This window comes from Solanum dulcamara, chromosome 5, assembly GCF_947179165.1.
Source record: "Solanum dulcamara chromosome 5, daSolDulc1.2, whole genome shotgun sequence".
Classification (NCBI taxonomy): Eukaryota; Viridiplantae; Streptophyta; class Magnoliopsida; order Solanales; family Solanaceae; genus Solanum; species Solanum dulcamara.
This window is the reverse complement of record NC_077241.1, coordinates 19129561-19141762: the sequence shown is the minus strand read 5'-3', so window position 1 is coordinate 19141762 and position 12202 is coordinate 19129561. Positions and strand designations below refer to the sequence as shown.

The following is a 12202-nucleotide window of genomic DNA, read 5'->3' as shown; positions in this document are numbered from 1 at the left end:
AAAACATTTAAAGAGATATATTTATCATTTACCTATTTTATTCCGAGATAAGTTATCCCAAAACTAGTATACCACCCAAAAGGAGGAATAACTTATTCCGTACTATTTATTAATTCCGAAATAAATTATCCCAAACTTGTCAGCCAAATACCAACTTAAATATCACTATAATTTAATTTCCGAAATTATTTAGTGTCATCCTTTACACCAAACGACCCCTTAGTTACTCAGCTTATTTTCTCGCATGCATTGCCTTTCTTCTTGTTACTGTTTCATTAGTTTTGTATGAAAATCATTCGGCTTATAACTGCTCGGCCGCAAACCAAACAAATTAGACTACTGATAAAAGAGTTGATTGACAATACAGATGAAACACCAATGAGATGAAATACGTATATTACTTTGGCCGGAAAGAACATTTTATTTCCAAATAAATTATTCACGTTCCTACATTGTGGTTCATGCAAGACTACCAGAACAAACTTTCTTTCAGATACAAATCTACAAACCTTGAAAAAAAATCTTCTAATGTCATTTCCTGTCCCCTCCAAACTGAAAACCTATACCACATGCAAACTCAGCTTTATATAAACATTGCATCGACCTACTAGCCATGCAAACCTTCCATTTCTTCTAATGGATTCGACAAAATCATTTACCATCATTCAATGGGAAAATGGTAAAATTGGATTGTCGTTAAAATTTTGCAAATGAATCCAACCATCTGGTTCCCGGATGTACAAACAATAAATAACGCCAGCAGCAAGCACTGCAGCAGATTGCTTACCCTCAGAAGTATTCTGTATGGACAGAGCTCCATTACCTCAAGCCACTCCGAACCTGCAGGAAACAGGAGGGAAGCCGTCATATTCTAAAATAAAATTATCCATCTAATATTAATGGTTTTCCACAAGTCTTAAGAAAAATGTTCTCATATATCATGTAGTAGAAAAACATATGATGTTGACTACACTTCAAAACCTATGTTAGCCTTTGCTGTTTAATCAGATAACGGCATGAATTAATTCTTATTTCTATTTATTTTTTATTGAAGTGGAAAACAGAAGTGGAAAACAAAACTACAATTTACTTTAATTTGCTTAGATTTATTGAATCCATGGAGCAATTTACTTACGATACTTAGTTGACAACTACGAGATCACCCCAAGGACGCCTTCGGCATCCAGGGGTCACGGACCGACCATAGAACCTTGTTCAATAAGTGGAACACATTAGCTGTCCACTCTCAGGTTGTCCAACAATTTATTTTTCTGGCTACAGATTTATGGAACCTGACTTACTCAAGAATCCAACATTTCCAATTGACAATGAAGCACCAAATTATCGAAACCAAGGAACCAACAGAACTGATTTGTAAGAATCAAAGTGTGCACTTTCAGGCTAGGATTCAGGTTTGGCCTAGAATCAAATAAAGAGAAAGATGAATACACTAATGCCAGTTGAAGCAAGGGTTACCTAATAAAACTAATCTAATAGCCAATAAGCACAACACTAAGGGGCCAAGTGGATAGAATAAGACGGTAGATGCCATTCAAAGTCACAAAAGGCTGGCTTTTTCTATTTTTTCTTCTCTTTTCTTTTAATTTGAGCGGCAGCTGGGATGCATGTAGCAATCCAGTTTCAAGGAATGGAGAATTTTTCCAACTTCTACCTCGATACAACACAACCTCACAAGCCAAACAGAGTCACAGACAATTGTGAGTTGGTAAGCTGGAGGTCAGGCTTATAAGAAGTGGATGAGAAGATTCCAATAGAGCATGTCCATGACATGTAGAGGAACAATGGCACAACACTTCTTGGGAACTAGGATTTGGAGTAAATACCAGCATTTAGTATTAGCCTTTTCGTTTGTTACATACTAACACACAACTGACTGAACTCCTAACTTATATAATCACATGTTCCGCACGACATTGGAGGGATGCAATCTTCATAGCATTTTTTTTTATTGAAAGGTAATGAGGAGTATATTATTGATGTAAGTCGACAAAAAGTTAATGTTAAACTGTTATACCCCGCACTTTTGTACCTGGAAACGTGTTCCTAACCTTCTTGAAAATGGCCATGTGACCCCTACTCTCCACACACATCAAATACCTCTGAGGAAGGAAGAATGTGATACCCCATAGTAGGGAAGGTTGGAAATAGGGTCATGAGAAGTTGGAAGGAGTTGGAGGCCAAGTAATGAGTCGTAGGACTCGACTTACCTACATAAGCTACTAACTTAGAAGTCTTACATACTTAAGCTACTTGAGTACATACCAAGCTTACGTAACAAGGATTACACAGGTTCTTAAAATAAGACGAGATTACGAACCCTCGAAAAGGAGAAGAAGGCGACACGCGGCTTCCTAGGAGGCATGGCATGGATACGTGGCCCAATAGGGGCTAGACACGTGTCACCCTATGGGGATGACACATGTCACCTCCCAAGGAGGTGTATACATGCACCTTATAATGACTAAAAGTCATTCTTTTGTTCATACTTAGACAAAAATATGAAGAACTTGGAGAATAAGGGAGCATAGCTACGGATTGCTCCCTTCAAAGGTGAATTCCAATTTTTCTCCGTGAATTAATTATCTAAGGTGTTCCTCGATCACGTGGAGGTGTATATAGGTACCTTATGATGACTAAGGAGTCATTTCTTCAGCTTTACACTTAGAAAAATCAGAGAAAGTTGAGAGAAAAACGTTAGGAGCAAGAAGAGGAAGGCTACGGGTTTGGTCCCAAAAAGGTAAGCCTCCAACTTTCGTTTCATGAATTAATTATTTAAGGTATCCCACGGTTACATAACGGTGTTTAATAGCATAAAATCACTATTTGGGGCAGCGAAGAAGTGACACAAACAGTCCACTTCGTTTCAGCACATCAAGAGATTTCCGAGGCGGGTTTTGGCGAGTTTTGGCCAATTTCGGGTAAGGAAAGGTCTTTCCTCTCAATTTGGAGTTTATGGTGTTGTTATGGAGTGTATTACACGTCTTGTATGTGGCTGGAAATATGAAAATTTCATAAAGATGCTTGACGTTAGAAACAATCTAAATTGAAGTCGTTATAGTTAAATTGAAATCGAGTAGGGTGTTGTGCTTGTGGTGCTGCGGATGTAGGTGGTGTGGTGGTGTGTTGCAGGGCTGAAAAGTACTCTAAAAGAGGTATAGGTGCTGCTGGTTGCAGCCACACGATCCTCCGTTTCGTATGGTTAAATGTTTTACAAAATAGAGACTAGAAACCCTATTTTGGGTACCGTAGTTTTGAGCGAATCGGTTGGAGTTTGTATTATGAAATGTTGATGTGAATTGCTGCAGGTTGTTGTTGTTGGTTGGTTGTAGTAATTAGGAGTGTAGTTGGAAATCCGGATAGGGGATGTTATAGGGGAGGTGTTGTCCGATTTCCGTTAACTCCTTAACTAACTAAAGAACAGATCGAGAAGACGAGCGAGGAAATGAGTTCTATGAATACTCGTATGCAACTTAAGATGCTGGAAAGTCAAGGGTGGTTGATATTCGTATTGCTCCCATGTTGAATAGGTTCAAAGGACGACGAGGCGAACGTGACAAAGAGTAACCCGTAAGAGGTATGTAAAGCTATCTCTCTTTCCTTTTGGCATGTCTTAACCTTAAGTGGGTTGTATGTGAAATGTGGGGATAATTCCATCCCCAGAACTCCAAGTACGCCTCATAATCCCTATCCACTACTTGATATAGGAACCCCTGCAAGAATTGAGTATTGCCTTTCAAGGCTTCTACGTGTTAAAAAGTAGTGTATGGGAAGCTATATTTCCCTTCTCTTGATATGTATTTGGCATGAAAATGAGGTTATGCTGCCATGGTTGTTCACCGAGCCCCATGATGGGCCGGGTACGAAATATGTACACGATGACCACATGAAGGAAAGTACAGACTATGTAAAGTTGACCCTCTTTCTTCTTTTGGCATGTCTTAGACATAAGTAGAACATGATACAATCTTTGGGGTAATTCCATTTCTTAAGCATCTCCTATTTACTTCTGGATATCGAACTCTTATGGTAGTGGAACTATTTTCCTTGAAACTTCTATATGTTAAAGAGGTAACAAATGTACAGGCTCCAAATCTTAAAGACTATATGATAACAAGTGATTCTGGTTCCATAAGCGATTTGGCCTTACTTTAATACATGTCTAGGGTCCCCGAGATTCTAAGTGATATAGACCCTAATGGCATTTAGAGGGCATTTGAGAGGACTTCACTACTACTCGGGTTCTTAGACGATAGCTTAATTTTCTTATACGGTCGAGTCTCCGATAATGATTTAAATTGCATATAGTTACTCACTACTCTACTCGTGTATACTGTAACACTTCTTTCACCGAGTCCCAGGCCGAGTATGTAATCGTGCACAGTTCACTGCATTGTCCACCGAGTCCCTCACTATAGGGCTGGGTACGCTATATGAAGACATGATAATGCAATGACATGAATAACTCACCGAGCCCCTCACTAGAGGGCCGGGTACGTATGTATATATATGATGATGTGATGTGATAAGGTGGTGACGGCGCTGGGCCCTATGATGGTCCTACAGATATATGATTCACCGGGTTCCTGAAAGGGCCGGCTATATTGTATGATTTGAGCATGCATGCTTTTATGATTCACGGGGTACAGGTACAGAGGTTTCTTATGTGATATTGTCCCCTGCTTCTCTATTTCAGATATGATTCCAGTTGTACTATGTTATGTTTTACATACTCAATACATATGTCGTAATGACCCCCTTTCTTCGGGGGGCTGCGTTTCATGCCCGCAGGTACAGATATAGGTTTTGGGAGTCCGTCAGCTTAGGATTCCACTCAGCTCAGCTGGAAGAGGCTCCATTGTATCGGAGCCTAGTTTTTGGTACTGACTGCTGATGTATATAATTGCTTTTGTTTACGCATGGGTACGACAGGGGCCCTGTCCCGCCATGTGTTGTCGTTAATATTTTTAGAGGTTTGCAGACATGTATATGTGGGTTGTGTATGTCAGTTTGGTTCAGCTAGGTCTACATGATATATGGTACGTGTTATTATGTTATGACAGCCTTGTCGGATTGCGTGCCCTTTCACGATGTGATACAAATGAAAGAGGCTACAGGTTTATGAAAATGTTATAACCCATTAGGGTTCTGATGCATGGTATTACATTGTCTATAGTTTGACTTGACCACAGCTGATAGACAGGTATACAGGGGTCTAGGTCGAACCCCAGTCGCGGCCTACGGGGTTGGGTCGTGACATAAACTAAGTATATCCAAAAGAATAGGAACATCTCATGGCATATTATTTGACATATGTGCTTCTTTTTGCAGGACCAGGTCCCCTGTTCAGTCTTATTTCCCCATTCACCTATATGTTCAGTTGTTCCTCGTGTCTTTGATAGAATTTGATTTGTTATAACCTGACATCTTCGAGATAAACTAGACCCTCATGCTCACAAGTGTGTTTTCTAATTATTCTCGAGCTTAGAAGGGATATTGTTACCACTCGCTTGATCTTCGTTGATACCTTTAGTCGTCCAATGACACTTTTCAGAACTATCTTATCTTACAACTTCTTCTGACCGTCTTGACATCTCTATTTTTTACTCGACCACCAGTAAAGCTATTATTAGTACCTTTCCTACATCTCCTCCCACTGTGCCACCTCTTGACTAACATCGTTTTATTTCCATATTAACCTCTATACTCCCTTCTTCCATGTATTTTTTGGGAACACTTCTTTTGTTAGAACTTGACACCTGGGCAAGACAAACTAGATCCTCATGATTTCAAGTGTGTAGTTTATGATTACTCTCAAGTTTAAAAGGAATATTGTTGTTATGCACTTGATCTTCGTCGATACCTTTGGTCAGTCGGTGCCACACTTTTCATAAAGCAGTCTCATCTTGCACCTTTTTCAAACCATCTTGACATCTTTGTTATTTTATTTGTACCAGCAATGCAGTCCTGATAAGTACCTGGTTACATCTCCTCCCACAGCATCACTGCTTTTGACTTATTACAGCCACCATTATCCCACACAAGGGTCATATGATCCATGCCCTGCAACAGATCCTTCGCAGGTTTCGAATTTGTCTCCACAAATAGCTTTCTAGTGACCGTTTGTAAAGGTATTTGTTCTTCTCATAATCATCATCACATATATACCTGCTTGAGAGTGATCATTGTTTTACATCACCATATCTTTCATGTCAATCTTGTCTATTCCTTTCTTGAATCTACAGGAGTAGCTCTTTCAGATTAGCGCTAATAACAAGCTGTGTAATGACCCTGAAGGTCATTTTTGAAAGTTTTTGCAAAATGACCGTTTTACCCTTCTCGATAGTTGCCCCGGGTCATTTCTGACCAGCTTTTAGCATAGGTTTTGGAAATTCGTTGAAAATTTTGGGTTTTGGGAGTTTTTGAATTTTTAAAGGCTTAAAGTGTTCAAAAGTGGTTTTTGGTACCGATCGGAGCTACGAGTCTCGGAACGGAATTACATGATTCCATCAGCTTCGAAATGTGGAATTTGGTCTAGGAGAGTTGAAAGAATTAGATTTGGAGTTGTAATGTGGATTTGAGGTCTTAAGTTGAAAGTTTGAAGAATTTTAGGTCAAGGTTTGACTTTGGTCAACATTCGGAGTTTCGATACTCGAAATGAAATTCCGACGGCTCTGTTGGATTCGGAAGATAATTTTAGGTCTAGGGGTGGCCTTGATTGAATTTTTGGAGGTCCCGAGCTCGTTTTGGTATTTTGAAGCTTAAAGCTAATTTAGTTGCGACTTTTCAGATTCCGGGTCAAGGAGACCTCAAATTCGAATTTTGATGGTTTCATTGAGTTCGGAACGTCGAATTTAGTAGGAAAGCATATAGGGTTTGTGTGCACTATCTGAGATAGCGTGCCTTGACTATATTGATATGACTCTTGAGTTGTTACGATTATCATTGTACATTGCTATATGTGTGCTCATGCCTATATTGTACTGGTTCTATAGCACAGCTGAAATGAAATACATGTGATAACAATGAGAAATATGGGACGGGCCACGCGCTCCGTGGTAGTTATTATGAGAAATAGGGGTCAGGCCACACGCTCCGTGGAAGGTATTATATGAGGGGTCGGGCCACACGCTCCATGACAGGTTACATGGACATATATACAACAACAACCCAGTGAAATCCTACAACGTGGGGTCTGGGGAGGGTAAAGTGTACGCAGACTTGACTCCTACCACGGTAGGATGACTGTTTTCTAAAAATCATCGGCTCAATAAAAGCATAAAAGAGGTTAGATAAGGCATATATGAGAAAGCAAATAACGAGAACGACAGATATGTCCCTCATGAATTCCGGACTAAGATTCAACGGATGTGTACCGGTAGGACAGCCATGCATCATATTATTTGACACAACATTGCATTGTATTGCATTTCATTAATTGTCTTGAATTAGTATTTAGCCCTGTGATATCCTTGTGACTGATAAACCTTGACACTTGACTGAGTTAATTGAAGTATTGAGAACTGTTGTAATATATGTGCTACTTGTAATATAAATTGCTAGATTGGGCTGGTTTGCGTGCGGTTGTAGTTACGAAGGTTTGGTTGGTATGGCAGGAGTATTTGAGTTCTATATAGCTTTTCTTAAGTTTAGTTGTGCGCTTGCTGGGTATTGTGTTGCTGGTACTCACCCCTTGCTTCTACACTTGTGTAGGTTGTGAGCCCGAATCTGTGTGATATCTCCTTCTTTCCATCCATCTCCGAGGCTACTATCTAGAGTGATTGAGGTAGTTGTTACATCACTTTGGCAGACACCTCTACTCTTAATATATGTTTTAGTCCTGTTTTGAGACAAAGACATTGAGACTTGTATTTCTGTTCACATTCTATATATTGTCTAGAGGCTTGTACACGTGACAACTAATCTTGGGGGATTTTTGAGATTATGTACCTGTTTTTTTTTGGATTAAGTTAAATTTCATTTCATTTCATTTACTTTTCGTTGGGTTTTAGACTGACTTGTCTTGGTGGGTTGAGACGAGTGTCATCACAATCGGATTTGGATCGTGACACTATGATGGGAAATGTATGTTTTACATTCTATTGATACATTCTATCCCATGGTAAAAATTGCTTCCTTAAGATTCTTTTTCCCCATGGATGTTGTTCGCCATTGACTTTTTCACAAGTTGATATCAAGAATTCATTTATTCGCAAGCATATTGAGGATGAACCAACACTATGTTTTTTCACTCGGGGAAGTTTAGTACTCTTGTATGTTGGTTTAGGTTGATTTGTATATGGTCTGAAGTAGTCTTCTCCAGCATGATCTGGTAAGTTTAGCATGGTTATTCAAGAGCTTGGTATGATTGAAAGCTGATTACTGCCTGTTGGACAATATTTGGTTGAAGTTGAAAAAACGAGTATTTGAAGTTTAATAATATCTCCTCAGCAATTCTAGACCAAGGACCAAGACAGCGCGGTATTTTCCAGGCGTGGAGGTCGCCTAGTCTCATTTAGATATTGTTATCTCACAACGTGTTAGTATGCTCTTGACATTCCTGGAGAGACATAAATGATCACTCTTGACATTCCTGGAGAGACATAAATGATCACTGTGGACTCGTTTACACTTATAAATTTGAATGTCAAAGTAATGGTTAGGGGACACATTGAATGATCCTAGGAGATTAAAGAGGTTGGTTGAAAAGTTGAACTATCTCACAGTTACTCGATATGATAGTCTTTTCGGTGGTCTTTCGGACGTACTGGTTCAAATCCTTTTAATATTTAAAATATGCTGAAGAGAGTATTATTTTACACGGTTTGAGGACAAGAAGAATTAGACAAATGGATGCAGATAGGGTTAGGTTTCCTTCTAATAGACGTTCTAATTCAAGAAAAAGCATTCTAGTTGGAGGTAGTCTGGATTCTTGGAAAACAAGAAATAGAAAGGGGTTATAAGCTCAACTGCAAATGCTGAATATCCAGCCACGACAGTGGAAACTTGTTAACTCATATGGATCAAGCAACCAATAAAAGAATTCAAAAGACTTGAAAGATTAACCAAATGCATTTAACACTAGTGACAATATCAACTTGCACTTCATATTGCATCAAATATAGTGTTGAATGAGAGAAACAAGCATATAGAAATTGATTGTCACTTTGATAGCGATAAATATATTTAAGAAGACAATCTCATTAAGTGAAAAAAGTAGTTGCATACAACAAGCTTGGTACATACAAGCACAACTAGAGGATTAGATAGTTGAAAATGGTTAATTGTAAAAAGTTATACTTGACGTAATATAGTATTAGTCCTCGTTTGTTTTCATTAAGACTAAGACGTCTAAATCTGAATGCACATATGATGATTAAGATGTCTCTAAATTTGAATACTGAATGATTAAGACTGTTTATTTTTCAACATCTGAAATGTGCATAACTTTAATATTTGTAACATAATAAATATACAATTCAAATAAACAATTAATTGAACATTAGAAAAAATATAAATTTAATAAAATGAAATCATTATTTGATTAAAAAATGAAATATTTATGTTTGCTACTGACGACGGAGAGGGGTTGTAGTAGTGGACTAGTGGTGATGGCAATGATTGGTGTTAGTTGGAAGTAATGATGGTGATGATAGTTGTGAGGGTGGATGTGGTTGGTGCTGTAGTGACTGGCGTGATGGTGGCGGTTGACAGTGGTGGTGGTGGTTGTGATGGTCAAGTTGGTTGATGTAAGCAATTGACGGTGTTGATGGTGGTGGCTAAAGAATGTGTGGTAGTTGATGGCGATTCTCGTTGTGATGATGGAAGTAATTGGTAGTAGGAATTGACCACAGTGTGGTGGTAGTGACTGATAGTGGTGGCGGCGGCAATGGATATAATTATAGATGGAGGTTTAGTAGCAACTAGCAGTAGTGGTTGGCAGCGGTGGTGGTAGCTGGTGGTTAGCAACGGTAATAGTGATTGACAATGGTGGTGGTGGTTGTGATGGTAGAGGTGGTGGCTGATGATTGTGGAAAGAGTGGTGGTGAAAATTATCTATACAAAAAATTGTTCTAAGATTTTAATGATTAAGACATATTCAAACCAAATAAGTGCTTAAATCTTAATGTAAACAAATGAGGCCTTAATGTCTCACATTGAGTAGAGGTATCATGTATACTGTAAAGTATGTATAAAAGGATATGGGCATAAGACATTAGTCTTCAGGCACTCTCTCAATATTCTCTCATGAAAAGGACTAGCTCAAAATGGATGAAATAGTGAACAAAGGGAAAGATGAAAAATACAGAAGATTTCAAAACAAACAAAAAATGTACCTTATAACTTTCATTCCTGTCACTTGCTCTGCAACAGACGGTAATTAAGTACAAGATCTTCAGGTTTCTTCCATATATAGGCCCGTACAGTTGCCAAGCTCATTTCAGGGGATAAAACCTGGTAAGGTAATAAAATTTCATTTAACCAAAAAGCACTGTGAGAAGAACCCGGAACATATCCCCACTTGGGCAATTGTGTTTGAAGTCAACATATACAAAGATTGATTTGGCAAAGTCAATATTTTTTTTTTTGAGAATCCGTATGATGTAACAGGATATATTGCTAAAAGTTCAAATTTAAGAATCTCCGATCTAGAGTATAAAGATGAAGAAGAAAATTACAACAGTGCATGCTACTAAAATCTTAATATGTGAAGCATCTCAAACCCAGAAACAGAACCCTGAACTTGCCTGGTTATTGCACAGGATCACTATAGATGGCTTAAGCTTTTGCCAAGGCTTCGGCCCAGTCCGGGATGAATCATCTACTCCAGTAGCTCGATGCATACCAGGAGCAAAAGCCCCATCCGAGTTTATGCTATCCAAAGGCTTATCAAGAACCAGCTTTTCTATGGCATAATTGATAACCTGGAGAAGAAAAACAGTACCATTTTGAGACATTCATTGTTTATCCTCGGTAAGTGTAAATTAATTACCAGGAAAAGATACTTCTGGGTGATTATAGGATCAAAGAAAAGCTGAACCAATGAAACTTTTTGGAGCTCTTTTAACTTGAGCAGACATAACTCGCTTGCTTTCCATTTGAGCCCAAAATTTGAAAGTTGTATCTGTATCTCACAAATGGTCAATGAATACTACCTTGATTCAAGGATTGCACCTCTCTCTATCTCTCTTTCTTCAAATGTGTGAGTATTTATATGCTGGAGGTATAATGTCAAAGTTGGGTGGTCATATTCCTTCACTTCTACAATTTTGAATTGGCAATGCACCTAACTTGAATATTATCTATTCTATTTTCTTTTTTCCAATAATGGTGGTGTCCATACCAACAAGGGTTAAATAGATGTGAAGAAATCACATTGTGTTTTTTGTCAATATCGGGATTTGAACTTTGGTCCCCAAGATTTTGCACAAACTTCTATTTTATCCTTTCTTTGTTTTGAATAGAAAATAGAACAGTTGAGTAAATCTAAACCACTTCATTAACCATTGGGCCACATCCTTGGATGCAATTATTATCATTCTTTAACATCATTTTCTGTCCTCATCTTCCAATTGGTGAATGTCTCCTGTTATGTTACACAGACTTGACTGAGATTGTCAGGTATGAACCTAATCGAGATGTTAGATTTGTTATCCATTTGAAACTAGATATGGAGATATGGCTAGTGTCTGTTAAATGACTTTATTTGGGTAATGTGAAATCTTTTAATGGTATAATAACATTAAAGAAAGGATCCCTAGGACAAATTATTTCTGTGGTGCATGAAATAAATCAAAATTACATAGTTATTTCATTGAAAATGTGTTGAAAGCCTGAAATGGAACAAAAATACGGATAATATTCCAACTCCTGAAGTTCGTTATCACACTCCTTATCTTATTAACTTAACCATGCTCCTTCCCTTGGAAACCAAGAACCATGTTCTTCATTGCAATTTTTCTTGGCAGCTTTGGTTTCTTTTCTTGAATAGTTTTGGAGTCACATGGGTGATGCCACAAGATGGGAGAAGTTACTAATTTGCTGGCAAGGACAGAGGATCGGAAAAGGGAAGAAGCAAATCTGGCGAAGTATCCCATTATGCATCATGTGCATACAGTTGGAATGAAATAATAGGTGTGTTGAAGGAAAGAAACAACCTCCACCTTTTGTAAATTATAGAGGC

At 38.3% G+C, this 12202-nt stretch overlaps 1 protein-coding gene across 2 annotated transcripts in view; it reads right to left on the bottom strand.

Moving 5' to 3' along the window:
* Window positions 1–401: 401 nt before the first annotated feature.
* Window positions 402–12202, bottom strand: part of LOC129889076 (uncharacterized) — a 52464-nt gene continuing 40663 nt past the window's right edge. For both annotated transcript variants that reach the window (XM_055964199.1, XM_055964200.1), the window contains exons 17-19: window positions 10767–10943; window positions 10356–10473; window positions 402–840 (exon numbers count right to left, since the gene is read on the bottom strand). In XM_055964199.1, coding sequence (XP_055820174.1) covers window positions 10375–10473; window positions 10767–10943 — 276 coding nt within the window. In that variant the 3' untranslated portion in view covers window positions 402–840; window positions 10356–10374. The remainder of the gene's footprint in view (window positions 841–10355; window positions 10474–10766; window positions 10944–12202) is intronic.